The sequence below is a fragment of the Mus musculus genome, chromosome 15, assembly GCF_000001635.26.
Source record: "Mus musculus strain C57BL/6J chromosome 15, GRCm38.p6 C57BL/6J".
Lineage (NCBI taxonomy): Eukaryota > Metazoa > Chordata > Mammalia > Rodentia > Muridae > Mus > Mus musculus.
In genome coordinates this window covers 84301927-84323589 of record NC_000081.6, presented here as the reverse complement: position 1 = coordinate 84323589, position 21663 = coordinate 84301927, and the positions used below count along the sequence as shown (strand labels likewise).

Sequence of the window (21663 nt, the reverse complement as noted above, 5' to 3'; positions counted from 1 at the left end):
TGTGTTGGTCCTATGACAAAATGCCTGATGGAGGCTGGAAATAGAGCTCAATTGATAGAGTGTCTGTCTAGCATGCAGGAAGCCCCGAGTTCAATCCCCGGCACCTCATAAACTAGGCATGGGAGAGGACATGTGTGATCCAGCTCTCAGAAGCTGGAGGCAGGAGGATCAGAAGTTCAAGGCCGGCCTAGACTTCAAGAGTACATGAGACACTCTCTTTAAAAAAGAAAAAGAAAATCCCCCTGGCATTGGGCAAAGAGACACCTTGTTGTTGGTGCTGTTCTTATATCAGTCAGGGGCAGAGCAGATGGCAGTCCTTAGTGCACCCTAGCTTGATACCTGGCTTGGTGACCACAGCTGTTTTATGCCTAGGACATATAAATCAAATCAAATCAAATCAAATCGAATCAAATCAAACCAAATCCAGGCAGCACAGCATGGGAGAAGGAAGACAGAGACCTGCATTCCACCATTCCACCCCGACATGACTTCTGCCCCACAGCATGGGTGGGCCATAGACACCCAGAGCCTGCCTACCACCGTGGAGCCCAGTGTGTGAGGGAGAAGACAGAGACCTGCAGAACCATGCTGCCCACAGACCAGCTCCAGGGCACATGGCACAAGCAGACTGTAGAGACCATCTTGCTACCATGCCACGAAGTATGGATGGACGATGTCACCCAGGGGCTGGCCATCCACATGGCCAGTCTTCAGCGGGAGCCAACACAATGGAGGGGGCACAGGTGGGCCAGCCCTGAGAGTGAGAGCTCCGGAGAGCTGGCCCTGCCATTCATCTGCCTTGAAGTGGTGGTTGGCATTCCTTCTAGGCTCTGCCCCACAGTTACCTGGCATCAGCTAGGTGTGCCTGAGTCACTATAAAAGGTAAACCCTCCTTCCTCCCTCTCTTCTCTTACCGTCTTTCCCCTCTGTCCCCATTCCATTCCCTTCCCCCTCTCCCCCATGTGCTCATGGCCAGTCTCTCTCTCTCTCTCTCTCTCTCTCTCTCTCTCTCTCTCTCTCTCTCTCTCCCTCCCTCTCTCTCTCTCTCTCCCTTTCTTTGTCTCTACTAACCCCTCAACTCCACTCCCCATACCCTGAATAAACTCTATTCTATACGATACCATCATGTGGCTGGTACGTCAGGGGGAAAGGATGCCTCAGCATGGGCCCACAGAGGCACCTCCATCCCCCACACCAAACATAACCCTGGCTTCTTTTTCTCTTTTATAAAACACAACAGTGGTGTGGGTGCAGGGGTGATGTCCTCCTTCCCTTGCCCCTTGGCACCTGCTGCAGTTGGGAGAACTAGCTCTGCACCTCACCTGGGTAACACTGATGAGAGCTGGCCCTGATGGCAAAGATGTGGGTGAGCCAGCCCCCAAAGGTGTGAGAACATAAAAGTTGGTCCAGACCCTCCTAGGAAGTGAGAAGGCAGCCATGGTTAGGGATGTGTGATGCTGGGCGGCACAGTAGCTCTGTCCAGAACTCAGGTCTGATGTCCTGGGTGGTTTCTGAGCCCGCTGACCCTGCAGTCAGCACATTCTAGCATGGAAACTGGAGTGTGTGCCATGGTTTCATGAAGGAAACACAGCACAGATGGGCTCACCAGAAGGGATGACACTATCCAGTTTGGCAGTTGGGGGGCGGGGGTAGGGAGGTGAGGGGGGTGGGGGATGGGAGGGGGGGATGACTCTGAAGCCCAGAAAGCAAGCGACCAATGGCAATCGCTGGAGAAAGGCTGAGCTAGGAAAATGACCACCCATGGTGATTGGTAGAGGGCACAGAAAGAGGAACATGCCCCCAACATCCACCACATACACTTCCCCTGCCAACAGCCTCTCCCCCAAGAAAGCCCAGCAATGCGGTTCACAGGGGTCAGGACAGGGAACAGGAATGGGTACAAAGAGCCGGTGGGCAGGGCAAACAGGAGCAGTGGCCATCATGGCTTCCTGGCCCTGGCAGCTCCTGTCTAGGAGCTGACTCTGCAGTTGGTGCCATTCATTGACAGGAGCCACCTGCAGCCTGCCCTCTCCCCAGAGCGACACCCCCCCCCTCCCCCAGCCTTCCATGGCCACTACAGACTTCCTAGGACTGGACTGGGTCCTTAAAGAATATGCTGTCAATCTCACTTACAGGCTGTGTGTCTTTAGAAATAGACACAGGGGGGAGCCGGGGGGGTCTTGCTTTGGGGGATTTAGAAGCATGAGAATCCAGTAGCCATGAAAGAGAAGAATCTTGGGTGAAGCCCCATGGATGTGGTGACATAATCCCCGGGAATCACTTACAGCCAAGAGTGGGTTAGTCCACAGCCTTGGCTCAACTGGGGCTTCTGCACAAAATACCACGGGTGGGGCTAATCCAACACTGTGGTGGGCCTGCTCTTGGGGGCACCTGGACATTTAACACATGGCAAGAACCAGTCCAGGCTTTACACCGTCACAGCTGAGCTCTGGCCAGCACACCAAGGAGACGTACAATGGTGCTATAGGTGTCCCTGTGTCAGGGTTGCTGGGTGGATGCAGCTGAGAGACCGATGTAGAACCTCAATCCGTGAACCGTGGGATTGTGACAGTCTAAAAGTCGCAGTCCATGAAGTCCCCATGGGAAGGAAGGGCATTGTGTACAGAAAAAGAGGATCCGAACATTCCGAATCCGAGGAAGGATCTTGTAACCGGGAGCCCCACCCCAGAACAACAGAAAAAGACCCTGCTCGCCCTGGAAAGCCCCAGCAACCATCTGAGGTGCCTGCCCTACAGAGAATGCCAATCTCCTCCCTCCAGACTCCGGAACCCCACACTTCCAGGAACTATCCAGTCTGGGAGCGGATGAAGCTGTCTGGAGGTTCAACCCCGTATCCCTCCTCTTTACTGTATGGTTTTGAGTAGGCTGAGCAGAGCTGGGCTGGGCTGGATAGTGTGGCCCTGGCTGGCTCTCTGCACATCTGTAGCCAGTTGGCAGTTGATTATAACAGCTTCGCTTCCAGGCTCCTGTTAAGCAGGGTTTATGGCTGTTGACTGCATGACCTTCATCCCCAGCAGGGAAGACAGAGCCCAGAGACTCTTCAGATCTCCTCTAGTGTCACTTTTGTTATTGTCCCTTTGGGCAAAGCAAGCCAGACTGCCAATGCAAGAGTCGGCACAGGAAGGTGCTACCCGAGGGCACGGATGGGGGCAGGGTAGGGCGTTGGAGGTGGGGGGTCGGAGATCACTGTAGCACGTCTACCAATGACACCGAAATGAGCTTGGGCACTGTGGTAAGATGCAGGGTCAGGGCTGTGCTCAACACAGTCTAGTTTAGAGCCATCAGGCTGTGGACAACCGATTCAGCACTGAAACAGATGACCTCCCACTAAGGATTCAACAGCACAGAAAGCTAAGCCAGCCTAGCAGTCTTGTGGGCAGCTGCTGTGACAGAGGATCGTACCAAACCAGTCCCAGACCAGGGTCCACAGAATGCCTTGCTCAGGCCTTGAGATCTCCATCTTTGCCCAATCTGAAAAGCAAATTGAAGCTCCAAGGGCGCACCTACAGCCTCTGCAGAGAAAGATGGAGAAGGGACCACACCAGGAGGACTCCAAGGACTTCAGCTGCTTCTATACGATCTTACCAGAGCATAGCTCCTCATCTGAAGCTCAGTCAGCAAGTGGGACTCTTGATCCAAATCGGCCCAGTAATCAGGAGCTCTCGGACTGGGCAGGCAACACACACACACACACACACACACACACACATACACACACACACACACATACACACACACACACACATACACACAGAGAGAGAGAGACACAGACACAGACACACACACACACACACACAGACACACACACACACACACACACAGACACACACACACACAGACACACACACACACACAGACACACACACAGACACACACACACAGAGGCTGCAGCGGAGCTGGCATCATCCACAAGACACCTGGCTCTTCTCCCTTATGGCTGTACTATCAAGTCAACAGGAGCCAGTGGGCAAGTCATTGCAGGTCAGCTTCCCACGCATGGCATGTAGTGTACTAATGGATGGCTCCCCCTGATGCCCGGGACAGTCAGCGTGTTCAGGCTCATCCTTGCTACCTAGGAGAGACTATCCACCCATCCAGTGTACCCTGAACATTCTATTTCTGTTCATAAATCCTCTTGCATGACAACAGTGGCCAGCCCTTTCTAGATGTCTTGTGGGGACACCTATATGCTAGTCCATGGCCCTCTGGAGATCTATTTGTCTAGAAATCTAAGGACAATCCCTCCCAAATGAAACTGTAGGGGTTGACCCTTCTCTTGCAGCTAAGGAGGAGGCCTCGAGTGCTTGGTGATAGAGGCTCTTTGGACGCCAAGTTCATGTATGCCATGCCCAGATCTCAGTGCTTGCAAGACTGCCTACTGGGGAGAGAAGATCTACACCTGACCCTAGCGGTAGTGCCCACAGCTCAGGCACCTGGATCTTCTGAGCCAGTGGTTCCATAGAGGCTCCTTGTAGGCAAAGTGCACCAGGATGTTGGGCAGTGGGCTATGGAGATGTCTCAGTCCTGACTTCAGAGCTGTGGCCACAATGGTGCCCAATTATATCACAACTCCCTCCAGTTGAGAACCTCGACCCCCAGCCCCAAACAGCTTGCTAGCAGTCCTAGTATAGGCTAAAACCTGAACAGGCTGTGGTTTGAATGTGTCCCTTACCAAAAGTTCACAAGTTGAGACTGATCCCTAGTCACATGCTAATGATGTTTGGAGGCGGGGCTTAAGGGAGAGACGTGGGATTGGATGAAATTCTGAAAGTGGGGTTTTCAGGCTCAGTGCTATAGCATATATATATAAGAAAAAGGGGGACCCAAGCTAGAACTCTTATTTTGCATCTCTATAAATGTGCTCTGCCCTCTTGTCCTGGAAAGTCCATAACCAATGTCAATGCCGCCGGAGAATACACTCCCCAACCTCAAGGACCAGGAGCCAAACCCACCTCTGTGTTTTATAAATTACTGTCTTAGACATTTTGTCATAGCAACAGAAAACAAAACCAAGACAGTACCCCCCAAGAAATCATGGACTCTGAATTGTTCACCAGGCACTGTGGGTCATTTGATATGTCAGTCCACAAAGCCAGTGAATCAAAATGTTCCATGGTCAATGGGGAGAGATGCACATGGGGCCAGACTCCAACAATCCTTCATCACAGATGTGAAGTTCATGAGTAAGTGCGAGACAGAGTAGATGCTCAGTAAACAATTCCCTCTGTGTAGGGCCTACATAGGGGGTCCCCATACCTTGCCCAGTGCAAAAACCACCCTTGATGGTGTTGACAATAACTTCTTGAAGCTCAAAGATGGGGTCTCCACAACAGGCCTCACCTCAGCTCTCCCCAGGCTGCAGTGCCCCAGCTCTAGCCTGAAGAGGGTTGCACAGGTCCCAGCTTGTGGCCCCTTCCTTGTCTGAATTCCCTGTGACCACAATCCCCAGATTGGCAACAAAGGAAGGAGGGACCCCACACAAGCCCTGAAATGGGGGGATTCACCGGGGGCCTGACAACTGACAGTCAGCCCAGGATAATGGAACAAAACCTTTCTGTGAGAAATAAGGGGTACAGAGACCTGAGCAGCCCATGGAGCCCTCAGCTCTGTGTTCTCCTCTGAGCTGGCTTTGAGCTCCTATACATGTTCAACCATACCCTGCTATGCCCTGTCACCCTAGTTTACCAGAAGTCTCCTGATCCAGAACTCAGTCACTCCATTGGCTCTGATCAATTAAGACCCACCTCCCAAACCCCAGAAAAAGACCCATTGAGAAGAACCAATCAGAAGGTCTCTGGAGGGATCACATGTCACAGCTAGTCTTAAAACACTGGTGTCTAGTATGTGTTAATTAGGGTGTTTTTTTTGTTTTTGTTTTTTCCCCAACTTGACACATTCTTGAGTCAACTTGACACAAACTAGAGTCCTCTGGGAAGAGAGAGGCTCCACTCAGGAAACACCTCTACCAGATTGGCCTGTGGGACATTTTCTTGATTCATAATTGATGTACCCACTGTGGGTAGTGTCACCCCTGGGCTGGTGGTCCCAGATTCTTTAAGAGGACTGAGCAAGCCATGAAGAGCAAGTCAGTAAGCAGTATTCTTCTGTAGCTTCTGCCTCAGTTCCTGCCTCCAGGTTCCTGCCTGGCTTTAGTACCTTACATCTTTCAGTGAATGAGTGTCATGTAAAAGTATAAGCTGACATGAATCCTTTCCTCTCCACGTTGGCTCTGCTGTTTATCACAGCAATAGAAAGCAAACTAAGACATCTCTCTCTCTCTCTCTCTCTCTCTCTCTCTCACACACACACACACACACACACACACACACACACACACACACACACACACACATTTTTCCTTGACAGGGTCCCATATAGCTCTGTATAGCAGAGGGTGATCTTGAATCCCTGATCCTCCTGACTCCATCCATCCCCCTGGTGCTGAGGCAATAGACCTATGCCACCATGTGTGATCTATGTAGTGCTGGGGTTTGATGTAGTGCCCTGGTCCACTCTTCGGCTCAAGGCGCTCTTTCTATCTCAGCTTCCTAAAAAGACCTGGAGTATCTAGCCAAGAACTTTACCAACTGATCTGTGGCCCTAGCTGCCAAGGAGAGATTTACGGACTACCCCAGGAGCTGGTAGTTTACCTCAGGGTGTCCCAGACTGAGCACGGTAACATTTGGAGACACTAACTCTTCTTTGTCTAGTGAGCTGTAGGATGTCAGTAGCAAGCCAAGCCTCCACAACAGGCTAGTAGCTCAGAGATGTGAGAACCAATCCAGACATGACAACACATAGCCTAGGGACACAGTACTGAAGATGGCTGGTTTCTCTCCCTCTGAATTGGAAGGCTCTGGCAAATTAACCTACCAGCAGTCACTGACAAACCAAACGAGGCTGGAGCCCAAGAGCCCATCCAATGCCTAAATCCCTCTCAGCCACACTTTGTCCTTTTAAGCAAGCCATTAAAAAAAAAAAGTCTATGCGTATGCACACATGTTCTTTTGTTGTGAATCAGGGCACACGAATGTCATGTCATGTGTGTAGCAGTCAGAGGACAACCCCAGGTGCCAGCTCTTGAGGATGTTGACATTCCAATGCTGTGTTCCCCAGGATAGCTGGCCCCTGAGTTTCCAGAGATTGTCTCTACTTGGGATTGTGGACACCTAATACCACACCCAGCAGACAGAGCTGGAGATTAAAACTCAGGTCTTCCCAATTACCCAACAAGCACCTTGCCCAAGGGCCATCTCCTAACCCTAGTCTGTCTGTTTAAATAGCATCACTGAGTCCTATCCAGGCCAGCTATGCATTCATGGGTAGGGGAAACTGTTTTGAGACAGGCTCTCACTCTATTGCTCAGGCTACCCTGAACTATGTAGCCCAGGCTGCCCTTGAACTCTTGGCTCTCACTCTGTAGAGAAAATGTACCAGAAGCGTGGCACTTCTTCAAGGGGGGGGGGCACAAAATGCCAAGCTGAGGTGGCCATCACAGAATGGCTTTGACTTCCTACTCCTTCCACAGAGAGAGCAAGGGAGCCCAGCCCCCAGGCCTTCTGCTCTTCCCCAGTCTCTTCCTTCAGCCTCTGTGTGGTAGCATCAGAGGGGAGAGTTCAAGCCAGCCTGGCAATGTGAAATGATGCAGCCCCAGCTCTGGGCAGGGAGAACGGACAGGAAATGTGTGAGAAGCAGCCCCGCAAGGAGCCAGAGGCCAGCTGGTATGTATCGGAGCTCATAACTAGCGTAAGTCAGAGCACATTGTGACACCCCCAGCTTCATCTCCCGCCTGAACGTCTGGCACAGGAAGCCACGAGTTTGAGCTGTTGCAAGCACGCTGTCCCTGCTGTCTGCCAGGAGGGTCTGATCAAAGCACAGCCGGGGGTTTAGTGGTTTTTATTTAATATCCAGAAATCCAAAGGACACATTACTTCAAACAATTAAAAAGACAATAAAGCGCGGCCGCACAGGGGACGTAACGGATTCGGCTGCTTGGATATAAGATTCCCCTTGGTCAGCCAATGAGGAAGGATGCAGGGGGCCTGAGCTCAGGACTTGCACAACTGAGTGTGAAGGTGGCACAAGAGCTGCCTGCAGGTCCACAGAAGGCTGGAGAGCTGGAGGGGATGTGCCAATCAGGGCAGGGCAGAAGGGAGGAACCCAGTCCTGGCCTGCAGACCTGGGGGCAGGGGGTGCAGACCTGCCTGCCCCTTCCTCAAGACCCCATGGAAGTGACAGATGATGACATTTCTAAGAGTTTTAGTGGCCAGACCTCTCAACAATATCAGGAGAGAATGAAGATCCAAGCAGTAGAAGGTTCCAGAATGCCCTCAAATTAACAGCTCAAAGAGAAGTATTTGTATCCCAGCCCCCCACCCAGAGAACTGTGGGAAAGTTTGGGGGTGGGCACTGGTCACCTGAGGTCATCTGGGTGGGGGTTCTCTCTTTTTTTTCTACGAAGAAAGCCTTGCCTTACGCGGGTGGCCCTGAAGTTGGCCTAGACATCTTAGTTATTGGTGCCTTTGTCCAGGCTATGGTATGAATGGCAGCTCCGCAGTGAAGGGACGGTAAGGCCAGCCCTTCACTGGTGTGTGAGAACCACACCTCCACGCTCAGTCAATGGGGGAGGTCACACCTTCATAGAACCCTGGCTTCCCAAGTTCTGCCTCAGGCAAAGGAGCCTGCTTACATTCCAAGCAGGACTTGTGCCCTCCAGATAGGGAACCCCAGGAAGCCACCGCCCGTCCCAGACCAATTCTTTCCCTCCCTTCAGCACGGTAGGTCTTTGCATCTAGGATCCCCGCCCCAGACCGCCTGTGAGCAGAGCAAAGCGGTCCCAGCAGCTCCCAGATACTGCTGTGGTTCTGTGTCTGCGAGGAAGGCAGCACAGAACCTTCCAGTCCCGGGTATTTTGTCAGTGTGGCTCTTTAATGTCACCGCATCCCACAGGGAGACACGGTAATGCCATTTTAATTATCTCTCTCCCCTGCTGGGAAGCCTCCTCCACCGGAGCGGCTATTCCAAGACCCGTCCCCAGCTTAGCAGCAGTGGAACCAAGGGAAGATATTAAAATGTTTTCTGGAACATCATTGCTGGCGTTCAGCTCGGTAGCAACACCTCACCCCACAGCCCTGGGTCTTGTGGTAAGGTGGGAATCAGGAAAGGAAGGTTTCCTGTAAGCTGCCATGAACAGTGCTGTAAGGCAGGTGAGAGGCAGGAGGAACGTGAGAAGGGGGTGGGGGTGGGGGTGAACCACAGAAGCAGGATTCCTGAGACAAGGAGCCAGCCGGCCATGGCACCACCTCCAGAGTCAAGGGAAGTGGGTGGTGAAGGGCTTGAGGGAGCAGCAGGATTTTCTCTTATAGGTCATGCTGTAGGGGATACCAGCAGTGTCTAGGAGGGATGTGGACATCTCTTAGGTCCCACTGCCAGCTGAGACACAGCCCACAAACCAATTCCTGGCTGGTCGGAGGGAGGCTGCATTTGGCGACTGGGGGGCGGGGGGAGGGAGGGGTGGCTTGCTGACATCATGGGGTCAGCGAGGTCATGCAGGGGATGGTTCCACTGTGGAATGAAGAGGAGATAAATAGAGGAGGAGGAGGAGGAGGAGGAGGAGGAGGAATGGTGTGAAGGCAGAGAAAGGCAGCCTGCCAGCACCTCCACCTTCTACCCTCAGCCTCCAGAGCAGTCAGACACACGGCCTCTGTAATTCTGGCTGCTCGCTGGTAGCCTGTGGTCAGGCAGCCCTTGTAATGGATCCCTACCTTCTTGTAAAGTCTCTAAAAATGTGTCCATTCCCTAACAGGGCCTCCGAGACAGGAGGTTCCTACTCCAAGCCGGCTCTGAAGCTGCACATTCAGAGCCAGCAAGAGACCCAGACATGCACCGTACACACTACCCCGGGGCCCCAAGGCATTCTGGGTCCTGAGAGTTCATGTAAAAGGTCCGTTAAAAGCAGCAAACCGCAAGACGGATGGGGATGGGGTGTGTGGAGACACACATCAGGAGTCTAAATCTTCTGAGACTCAGGAGTGAAAAACTGAGAGGATCTTTTTTTACTGAGACCCTTGCTTCCAAGGAGAGGCCAGCCCAGGGGATTCCTGAGGACAAATGGGGCGGAGTCCCTGGAGCCAGGGCTGTTGCAGTAATTGCTCTGTGGGCTGGAGCACAGGTGGACAGCCCTCTCCAGCCGAGGGCTAGGCTGGGCCTTTGCTCTTTTTCATCTTTCTCCGGGGGGGGGGGGGGGGGGGGAGGGGGAGGGGAGGCAGAGAAAAAGAAGAAGTGAGGCCTTAAACTTAAACGGGAGAGGGTATTTGAAGCACCAAGTTCTCAATGACCTAACCAGCTAGGGAACCACACGGCGGAAGGGGGTGGGGTGGGGGGGTGTTAAAACCAAACCAGGCAGGGGACAGGGAGCAGAGGCCAGGGAAGCCTGAGGCCTCCCCAGGGAGGTGTTTTCTGGGAAAGCAAGGACTGTGTGGATGGATACACCCATTTTTCTGGCCTAGCACTTGTCCCTGGAGGATCAGTTGCTCCGTCACTCCACATCCTTGTACTTGGTGAACAGCGTGTAAAGGACCCGCAGAGTGGACTTGAGGTCCAAGTTCACCACATCTGCAAAAAGAAACAGCATTGACTGAAGAGGCCAGACTCCAGGAACTACAGGCTCTATTGCCACCCACGTAGGAGAAAGATGCCTGCCACCTATCTATCCACAGGACATACAGGTTGCCTGGGACCCTGACCCCTGCTGTCCCTGTCTTATGCTTGGAGCTGCTCTGGTGGTGTGTTACCTTCAGGGCGTGCCTTGGGCTTCTTGAGGCCTCCATCCAGCATCAGTTCAAAGGCAAAGGCCACGTTGTGCACCTGTCAGGGACAAGACAGGAGCAGGGTCAGCGCCAGTAAGGTCCATGTCCCTAACACCCGGCCATGTCCACACAATCCTTTTTTCTGTATAGAAAGGACTGACTCTTCCTCTTTGTACAAAGCCCACTAGGACACAGGACAGGGCACAGGGAGTCGATGGGGACCACACAACAGTCCCTCTTCCCCTTGCCAGGGACCTGAAAGAATGATGTAAGAATGGCAGCTCCCAGTTTGCCCTCCTCCACACATGACTCAGATCCAAGTGCTGCCTCTGAGCCAGCATCTACTACATGGTGAGAAATGACAGATCGGGAAACTGAGTCTGAGGGAGGACAAGTCCCTTGCAAAGGCACTCAGCCCCTGAGGGTACTCCTCTGAGCACAGGGCAGCTTCATGCTACCTTGTCAGATAACCAAGGAGCTGGGCAAGCCGGGCATGCCTGGACTGTGTCTCTGTGGGGTACACTGTCCTTCAGGCAATTGGGGGACCCTGTTGGAATTGAGGTTAGCTCAAGGGCCAGCATGGAGGTCCCTGGCCCTGGCCACTAACATCTGCCTACCTGACTGCCCTGCCCTGCCCTGCCCTGCCCTGCCCTGCCCTGCCCTGCCCTGCCCTGCCCTGCCCTACCCTACCCATGGAATTGAGGCTTCCTTTCTGCTAACTGCTGGAGAAGCTCTGAGTGGGATCCTCTTTGTCTTACTTAAAGTCTACAGGGGTCAAGACCAACCAAACCATGTGCAGCCTCCATCTGCCCTGAGCCAAGGAGGGTGGGGAGATGGACCATCAAACCAGCAAGGACATAGCAGGCGCCAGCTGGACGGGCCTTAGGGTTCATAGTGACCAACCGTCTCTCCAGTAGTAGCACTGTCTGCCACTCCACTATGAGTGAGCCAGGAATGCCAGCGATAATCTCCCTTACAATGTCAATTATGAATTAACAGAAGGCAGGAATCCACAGGGTCCGGGCTGCCCAGTCCTGTGGCTCACCCCACCCCCACCCACCCCCACTCCCACCCCAGTGCTGAGAGTTAACCCCTGTGCAGTTGGCACAAGCTCTGCCTCTGAGCTAGTCCTCCAACCTAATACTGTTTGCTTTTGTCTTTGTCTGAGACAGTCTCATTTAGCCTAGGCTATCCTCTAAGTATAGGGAGATAACTTTGACCTTCTAATCTTCCTGCCTCCACCAGTCACCGGTGTTTATCACTGTGCCTGCTTACACATTGCCAGGGACGGAGCCCAGAATGTGTGTTTTCGAGACAAGCACTCTACCAACTGAACAACACTCCCCAGCCTGATATCTTTGGTTAAAGATACCTGCTTCTGCTACGCTTGAGGGAGCACCCCCTTGTACAACTCCCTACTCTGCTTGCCAAATCTTTGCTCCTTCAGCACTCTTGAGATGTCACCAAGATGCCCGAGACCAAAGCAAAGGAGCCTCAGCTTCAGGCCACAGAGCTGATCAGAGGCACTGCCTGCTTCAGTGCAGGGCATGGTCCTCCCAGCCCTTACGACTAGGAGACAAATACACAGGTCAGGGTTCATAGAGGCGTGGCAATCACTGCTGTGACGACCCACACCACTACCCCGAGGAGGAAAAGGTCAGAACAAACACGGGAATATGTAAGAAAGGGACCCAATTCCCATGCCTGCCTGAGGAGGAGGCCCCAGGTGCCTGCAGAGTCCAACACCCTGACCTCCCATCTCCCTGGAGAGTGGGAGGACCCTCTCGCTGTGTGCTCGTCACCAAAGGTGTCCTTGATTTGTAGGTCAGGGCAGTGGCCTGCATAGATGTCCATCCTGGTTTCAAAGAGAAAGCCAAACTGAGGAATGGACTTCTGCCATCTGTACAAAGCCTTGTTTGGACAAAGACCCAGTTCGACTGATTAAATCCACTGTTCTCACCGGCCTTCTTATTAGTTTAAAGAAAGACACGATTTCCTGGAGATAATACAGCCACATAGGGGCCTGGATATGCACAAACCTGTTCACCTCTGACAGTCTAACCTCTGGTGTCTGCAATTCCAGCAGCTCCATGGTCCTAACGAGCTCTGTACTGCTCATTCCTCACTGTATCCGTTCTCCCTCCATCCCCAGTGTGGACTCCAGCATGCCAAGACCCCTCTAATCTGTCCAATTCTATCTCTGCAGGCACGATAGGAACGCCATTTGGCCACAAGCAGACAGACTGCTTGGTGCCAGGAACCGGCAGATTGATAAACACTGGCCCGTTCTCTGCTGTCACCCTGGCTCCCACCGCGGTTGCCACCGTCTGCCTCCGTGCCTCATGGGCCTCGCACTTTGGAAAAATAAAGTGGCAGGTGCCATGAGTCCCAAGCAACCCAGGCTAGTCTTTGCCAAGTCCCCAGAAGTGAGGCACTAACTCTGCAGTGACAGACCTAACTGCAGGGAGCACAGGATGAGCAGAGACACTCAAGGGCCAGCCCATAGGCTTCTGCAGAAGGAATGTTCTAGAAAACCAGGCACAGAAATAAAATGTACATACACACATATATACAGACATGTATACACACAATCACAAACATATACATACACACACACACATGTACACACACCCACACATATATATCTATATATATATATACACACACAGGCATATGAGGACACATACACACATACATGAATACATGAACACATATACACACATACATAAACATACATTATTTATATAAATGAATACACATACATGTTTATATGTGTACACTCATGAACATAAAGACATATATACATATACATATGTGTATATATATATACACACAAACACACATATATATACACATACACACATATTTATATACAGGCATATAAATGTATATACATATGCACACACATAAGTACACACACTGACATACATACAGTCATGTATGTATACACAGAGTGGGACATACACATATACAGACATACATACAGACACATGCATACAGATAAACACACACAAATATGAGCATGTATGCACATTCGCGAGTGTGCATACATGCGTGTGCGCACACACACACACACACATAGAGCTTCAGATGACACCAACTCTGAATAGACCGTGTCTGGGGGTTCTGTAGCATACTGAACAAGCACCCTCCACTATTGCTCCCTAACAATACAGAAAGCAGCTACTTTCCATATCATCTGCATATTTGCATTAAGTATCATAAGCCACCAGACAGGATTTCACATCTACAGGAGGAAATGCGTAGGCTTTGTGCTGTATACGACATTTCACATGTAGGACTTGAGCATCTGCCTGCTTCGGTACCTAAGGGGGCCCTGGAACCCGTCCCCAGCAGAGTCAGAAGAACTATTGTAAATATTTGAGAAAAAGCCCAATGTGCCAGGAGGAAAAATAGAAGCAAATTGACGTAGCCAGGCTCGGGAAGCAGGAGGCACACGCTGCAAAGCCACACGTGTGTCATACCGGGACATGACATTTAGTGGCTCCCAAAACAGAGAAACCCAGGGTGCTGCGACCAGCGTCATTAAAAACAATATTAGCCTGTGGGAAAGACATGTCGGGGGCATGACCAAGCGACACACTTGCCTCATACAGTGGCATGCATGCTACTAAGGGGTTTCTCAGTCTGGCTCCGAGGAGCTCAGATAGAATCCCAGATATTACGTGGCTTCACATTCTAAAGAACACTGAGGAGCTGAAGTTGCCCATCGGCACCAAGGGACATCCCTTCTATCTCCCCCAGGCAGCATGGCTGGGCCCGCTCCCAGGAAATAAGGCACTTACCTTCTGGTCAAAGCTGTCAGGAGTCAGGTAGAAGTTGTGAAGGGGGACAAAGTAGTCTTCAAGAAGGCCCAGAAGTAGAACTAGGTACACACCATCTGCAAACTACAGAGAAAACTCAATGGCAATTCTGGGGCATGTGTGCAGTGGACAGACTCCCTCTGTGTGTGCAGTAGACTGACACTCTGTGTGTGTGTGCAGTGGACAGACCCCCTGCGTGTGTGCAGGAAAATGTGGGGCTGCTCTATTGGTTGCAGTGCCCATTCCAGGACCTCACCTTTATCCAGCAACCCAACCCTGTCCTGTGAACCCTTAGCAGAGCTCAAGAAACAAGGCCATGGGATGAGGGGAGGGGAGGGGGGAGGGCAGCAATCCAGATGTAAAATGAATAAATAAATAAATTCATTGAAGAAAAAGAAAGGAAAAGAAGAGGAGAGGAGGGGAGGGGAGGGGAGGACAGGGGAGAGGAGGGAAAGGGAGGGGAGGGGAAGGGGGAGGGGAGGGGAGGCTGGTGCCCTAGTCACCCACAGGAAGGGATCAGGGGTAGAGAACAAAGGACCCTCATTCTTGACACCTATTGTTCCTCCTTGAGCAAGAAAGGAAGAGGCAATAGCTTTGTTTGCAGAGGTAGCAATGAGTGCCTGAAATATATTACACAAAATTTACCAACTTAACCCCCTTAACACAACTTGAATGCTCTTTTAGATTTATTTTATATGAATGTGTGTATATGTGTATGTGTACCGCATGTACCCACAGAGGTCCAAAGAAGGTATTGAATACCCTGGAACTAGAGTTGCATACAGCTGTGAGCCGCTGTGTGGGTACTGGGAGTTGATAATAGGAATATACGCCATCAGCCTCTGTCTCTAGGGGTTTTATTCCTGGGGGATCTCACACATGGGGGTCACATGGCACCTGCCCTCTCAATCCCAACCTCTGTTGACTTTGTCCCCTGTCTAACCATCTTAACTGTGGCGATTTATATGTCATCACCTCTCAAAGTAGACAGCGGTGTGATGGTTTGTATATGCTCGATGGTTTGTATATGCTCGGCCCAGGGAATGGCCCTGTTGGAGTGGGTGTGTCACTGAGGATGTGGGCTTTAAGACCCTCATTCCAGTTGCCTGGAAGTCAGTATTCTGCTAGCAGCCTTCAGATGAAGATGTAGAACTCTCAGCTCCTCCTGCACCATGCCTGCCTGGATGCTGCCATGATCCCACCTTGATGATAATGGACTGATCCTCTGAACCTGTAAGCCAGCCCCAGTTAAATATTGTCCTTTTAAGAGTTGTCTTGGTCATGGTGTCTGTTCACAGCAGTAAAACCCTGACTAAGACAGCTGATAACATCACTACTGTGCAAGTAATAGTCAAAAGTCTTGAGATTGAATATTTAAAAAAAATTTTTAGATGTTTTGTGTATGAACGTTCTATCTACAAGTGTATATGTACGTATAAATGCATGTGTGTACCTATGTATATACGTATGTGTGTACGTATATGCACAATGTGCATGTCTAATGTCCATGGAAATCAGAAGAGTACATTGGATCCCCTGGAACTGGAGTTAAAGATGGTTGTGAGCTACCATGTGGGTGCGGGGAACCAAACCCAGGTCCTTCCTCTACAAGAGCAACAACTGCTCTCAACGGCTGAGTCATCTCTCCAGCCCCTTGATTCTCTTTTAATTACATTATTTATTTGTATACACACACACACACACACACACACACACACACACACACACACACACACACCATGCTGCACATGTGGATGTCAGAGAACACTTTGGGGGAGTCAGTTCTCTCCCTCGATCATGCAGTTCCCAGGATCAAGTTCAGGTTGTCAGGCTTGGAGACAAGCGTCTTCATCCTCTGAACCATTTTGCTGAGCCCTGAATTTGGCCCTTGAAAAACCTACTAAAATACAAAAGGTAGCTTCCAATGGTACCAGACATATTTCAACCTCTGTACACATGGCCAGCGATGGCAGGAGTGAATGGCAAGTCCACAGAAGACCTCCACCAGTCTTCTGAGATTCCCAGGCAGGACTCCTGGAGAGGTAAGGGGATGGATGGGAAGCCTTGGAGGCCTTCAGCTTGCAGAGACTAGCAACTCCAAATATGTAAATGAGACCGAAGAAGGCCAGACACCCCTTTGGAGACTTACATAGAAAAGGGAACATCAGAAATATCTGATTTTAAAAACCGGGATCGGGGGGTGGGGGTGGGGAGATTGTCTCTAACAAGCAAAGGGCATCAGGTCATTTGTTAGCGGGTGGCAGGCCTTTTAGGGAGACCAGCCACCAAGCATAGATTTAATTGGATGCCAGCACCATCCAATTAAATTATACATTGTATGATAGCCCAGAAGAAAAAAAAACAAAACAAAACAAGCAAAAATGCAGGTTTTCCCCTGATCTAAGGTGCCCTGGCTGTGTATTTTGCAGGATCACATAAGAAAGGCAGATGAGGGCTGGCGAGATGGCTCAGTGATTAAGAACGCCTACTGCTCTTCCGAAGATCCTGAGTTCACCGAGTTCAAATCCCAGTAACCACATGGTGGCTCACAACCATCCATAAGAAATCTGATGCCCTCTTCTGGGGTGTCCTAAGACAGCTACAGTGTGCTTACATATAATAAGTAAATCTTAAAAAAAAAAAAAAAAAAAAAAAAAAAGAAAGGCAGATGACAGCAGATACAGGTCAGCTGCCCACATGGCTGGTGCCAGCTCCCATGATCAGACCTTCCCAGGCCGCATGGTGCATGCTGCTTTGTACTTACAACCTCATGTCTGATTTCATTTCTAGATGTTAACCCCCCCGCCCCCCCGAGGAAACGGACGGGGCACGAATAGCCACGGGCAGAGCACCTGCTAGGCAGCATGCACAGGAACAGGAAGGGGGTCTAATCACAGGGCCGCTTAACGCCAATGCAGCCTCACACCTGAAGGGAAGGGAATGATTTTAACAGTGCTGGGTAAGGGACCAAGGGCCTTGAGCATGCTCAGCAAATGGCTATGCTACTGAGCCGCACCTCCCAACCTAAGAAGGTTGGGGTTAACAGAGACCAGTGCCAGGCATAATGGTACACGCCTATAACCCTGGCACTCAGGAGGCTGAGACAGGAGGATGACCAAAAGTTTAAGGCCAGCCTAAGCTACAAAGTGAATCTAAGGCAAAGGTGAATCCCCTGTCTGGAGGAGATGGAAGGAGGGAGGGAGGGAGGGAGGGAGGAGCCCTCTGACAGACTGAAAAGCGAAATAGCTTCAGACAGAGATATCCATCTCTCTCAAGAAGATGCCCATGTATTTAGGGAGAAAAAAAAATAACAGCGAATTACACAACAGCTGTCCAGTGTGATCGACTGTTATTAAAGGGAGTGTGTTGTTTTATGCATGAGCACTTTGAAAGAGACCCAGGCGGAGTTGGGGGTGGGGGACATCAGGGAGCGAGAGAAGCAGCTTTTCACTTTAGCTTCCGGAGCTTCAGGAAATCTAAAGTGTCACCCGGCAAGCGTGCTGCATGAACAAACAGCCAAGAATAAGAGATGCATTTGCAAATCACGCACACGTATGTGCACATAGACACACACACTCTCTCTCAATCTCTCTCTCTCTCTCTCTCTCTCTCTCTCACACACACACACACACACACACACTCACACACTCACACAAAATCCGCTCCATAAAGCAGACTATACTGCCTACACCCAGAATACCCAGAAGTACATGGAACAAAGCCCAGGGTGCAGCGCCCTCAGGGTGATAGATTAGGGCAACTTTTGTTTATTTTCCTTATCTTCATTTTTAGACATTTCTACGATGAACCTGAATTACTTTTTTTAATTAGAAAAGCAAATGAGAAGAAGTTAAAGAAAGAGAAAGCAATAGAAGAAAATGCCCAGGGGTTTAGGATGGATCAGCTGCGTATTAGGGATGTCTGCACCAAGGATTCCGGCCCAAAACTCAACCACACAACTAAGCCAGGGGAAAATTCAGTTGGGCCTTCAAGGCATGTTGTGTGCTTAGAGACTGTCACCACTACAAGGGCACTCTAGCTTGAGGAAGGAGTGTTTGAGGTACAGATGGCAAAAGAGTTTTGTCCCTAGTCCCCAAACGGATGCTAATTTTATTACTATTCCTGTAATTTGTATGACGTGTAGGGCGGAGCATCAGGTTAGTGTTATAGTCCCTATGTAATCAGAGGACGGCTTGAAGGAGCCATTTGTCTCCTATGATGTAGGTCCCCCGGGATCAAACTCGGGTCATCAGGTTTTCTTGGCAGTCACTTTTACCAGCTGAGCCATCTTGCTGGGCCCAGGTTGGATGGGACATTGTCTCTATATTGTCATGGGATCAAATGTGAGGCTGCCATGTCTCCACCACTGAAGCAGAGGGCACAGAATGTTCTAGACCCAGAGACCCGCACAACAAAGGGCCAGTGGCAGGGTCAGATGGAGTCTTGGGGGTGGGCACTAAAAGTTGAATTGTTTCTCTCCTAAATAAGCTAGAATCCTAACCTGTGCCTTCACTTGGACAAAGGGTCTCAGTTGTCCTTGTGTCATCAGGGTGGGCTCTATTCCAGCGTGTCATTTCTTTGCTCTCAGGCATCCATTTCTAGACTCTAGCTCTGGGAAGCAGACGGGGCACAGAGAGCCTTGGGCAACACGCAGACATGCAGACTCAGATGCAGACACAGGAGGAGGCCACAGAAGATGGAAGTAATATATCTACAGATGCAAGAACACCGGAGCCTGCCTGCAGAAACGCAGCAGGAGCCACAGCAAGAGTGGGAAGGAGCCAGCCCGCCCACACTGTAACTCTGGACTCCCACCCTGGCTTCAGCCTTCCATCTCTGTCTGCCACAGTTACAGGAAACACAGAGAAGGGTCTAAGCAGCCAGCTTGGTTGGGCTGGAGCAATACCACAAGCTACACTCTGGGAGCTTCTCCTGAGAGAAACAAGGTGGTCCTGATTATTCCCACACCCCACCTGAGTTGAGAGCTGCAAGAAGCATTGGCCAGAGGGAGCCTCCACCGAAGCCCTGCCTACCTGGGTCTCCAGGTCAGTCACCTCCAAGTTTAGCTTATTCAGGTGTTTGTTCACAAACGTGATGAGAGACTGTCAAGGCAGAGAGGTAAAGACAACATTACACCAGCAACCTTCTCCGGACCCCCCGGACCCGAGCCCCCAATATGGCAGGCTGGCATACTCCAAACCCTCCTCTGATGGCTATCGCCAAAAGGCTGTGTCAAACTCTAGGCTCTAGTTAATAGCACAGTATTGTAAGAGAGCATCGCCACAGCACACATTGCTGGGAGAGGTCTCAATACACAAGGGCACACTTTAGAATATTCCAAATGTCTCTCATCCCCATCTCGGCTTGCCTTGGGTCTGCAGAGAGTCTAGACAGAGTCTGCACAGGCACCAGGCACGGGGGTGGGGGTGGGGAGCAGGCTAGGGAGGGAGGGAGGGAGATAATCTACCTTCTTCACAAGGTTGAGCTTGTCCGGGGCGTGGTCGAAAAGAGTATCGAAGGCGTCCCGCTCTGCAGGACATGCAAGAGAGAACACAGAGAGTTCTAGAAAGGACTTGGCGGCCCTGATTCCCAACCTTTCAGCTCTCAGTTCTAGAAATAGCCCTCTCTGGTTGCTCTCCCTTGGGGTTCTGCTTGATCCCCCTGGTTTCTGCCAGAGCAGAGGAGCCTGCAGGTTGACACTGCCCCGTAGGAGTGCAGCAGGAGGCGTGAGGGTTGCCTTAACGAGCAACAGCTGCGTGGGGCTTCCTTGGTAACAGTAACGCTTTGGGTATGGGATACCAGGTCGTACTTGGGTGCCTGCAAGTTTTGATTAAGCATTTGAAGCATCCCTGACTCTCCTTCCCTAAGCGTTATCGCTGACTGTGACTCCCCCTTCTTCTACTCTTGGCCAGCTCCGCTGCCCCCATGCCTCCTCTTACCTCTGGATGACCACAGCCTCTATCTAGCTCCACCAGCCTCCTCCCCCTCAGCATCCAGAATCTCTGAATGTGCAACTGGGCAACTTCTCGCCACTGGCCCCTCAAACCCCTACCTCTCACGGCTCTTAGACTGTGGTCCATCCTCTCTCCCGTGGCTATGAGATGGCCACGCTCCCACACATCTCCCAGCCTTTACAAAATGGCCTCTCTGCACACTTGCATCCCTCAAGCACTAACATGCCTTTGACAGAGCCTCACTGCCCCCCCCCCCCCGCAGTACCGTCTGCTGGACCTTCAGCTCCTAACTCTCTGGGAGAGATGGATGGTTCTCCTACTCCTGCCCTGCCTCTGACTCCAGCAACAGGGCAAGCTCAGCGGAGGAGCTCAGGGGGAAGGCACCTGAGCCTTTGGTGTCCTCGGCAGGAAGCCTGAAGGCTGCTTATTTCAACCTGAGGTAGCCCATGACCTCCCTCTTCCTTGGTGAACCACGACCTGCTCACTCTGACCTGCTCACATCTGTGCAAGCTGCCACCCAAACAAACAGCACAGAAGTCCCCATCCCTCCCTACTTGAGGCCACCAGAGAACAGAAAGCCTCTGCAAAATTAGCATCTGAAAGGAACAAGTTGGCAAAGAGGAACACTGGAACCCCCAACCCCCCCCCCAACCACAATTGACACCTTCCAGCCCAACAGGGCTGACAAAGGAAAACAAATCCAAATATGAAAATGTGCCTGTGTCACTGGCTCAGGACACACATGCACTCCAAAGTGTCTGCGGGTGGCCTGGGACTCATTGTAACCGTGTGGCACACCCCTAGGGGCAAATTTAAGATGCTAATGAGACATGCTGACACATGAATTTGTGTGAACTACATGTGACAAATAGCACACACTCAGAAAAGCCTACTCTATTCAAATGAACCAAAATATCCTCACTATGCAAAGGAAGGGAAAGCCAGGCTCTAAGGTGAAAGCCCAGCTCTGCACTTGGGGGCGGCACATTCTCCCTCAGAAGTGGATGCTCCTTAGTCTGCTCTGGCTGCGACTGTGTGTCTCTGCTCTGCTCTTCG

At 51.2% G+C, this 21663-nt stretch overlaps 1 protein-coding gene and 1 non-coding gene across 4 annotated transcripts in view; one reads left to right on the top strand and one right to left on the bottom strand.

Moving 5' to 3' along the window:
• The first annotated feature begins 237 nt into the window (after window positions 1-237).
• Window positions 238-381, top strand: Gm22890. Its single transcript, XR_003951678.1, has one exon. It is a non-coding gene; the product is annotated as a small nucleolar RNA SNORA48 (small nucleolar RNA).
• Window positions 382-7900: 7519 nt separating this feature from the next.
• The window catches only part of Parvb (parvin, beta), an 83647-nt gene continuing 69884 nt past the window's right edge, over window positions 7901-21663 (bottom strand). For 2 of the 3 annotated variants that reach the window (XM_006520532.3, XM_030248364.1), the window contains 5 exons: window positions 20121-20182; window positions 19687-19755; window positions 14636-14737; window positions 10815-10887; window positions 7901-10635 (listed from right to left, as the gene is read on the bottom strand). In XM_006520532.3, the coding sequence (XP_006520595.2) occupies window positions 10559-10635; window positions 10815-10887; window positions 14636-14737; window positions 19687-19755; window positions 20121-20182 (383 nt within the window). In that variant the 3' untranslated portion in view covers window positions 7901-10558. The remainder of the gene's footprint in view (window positions 10636-10814; window positions 10888-14635; window positions 14738-19686; window positions 19756-20120; window positions 20183-21663) is intronic. The other variant, NM_133167.3, reaches the window with a different exon arrangement.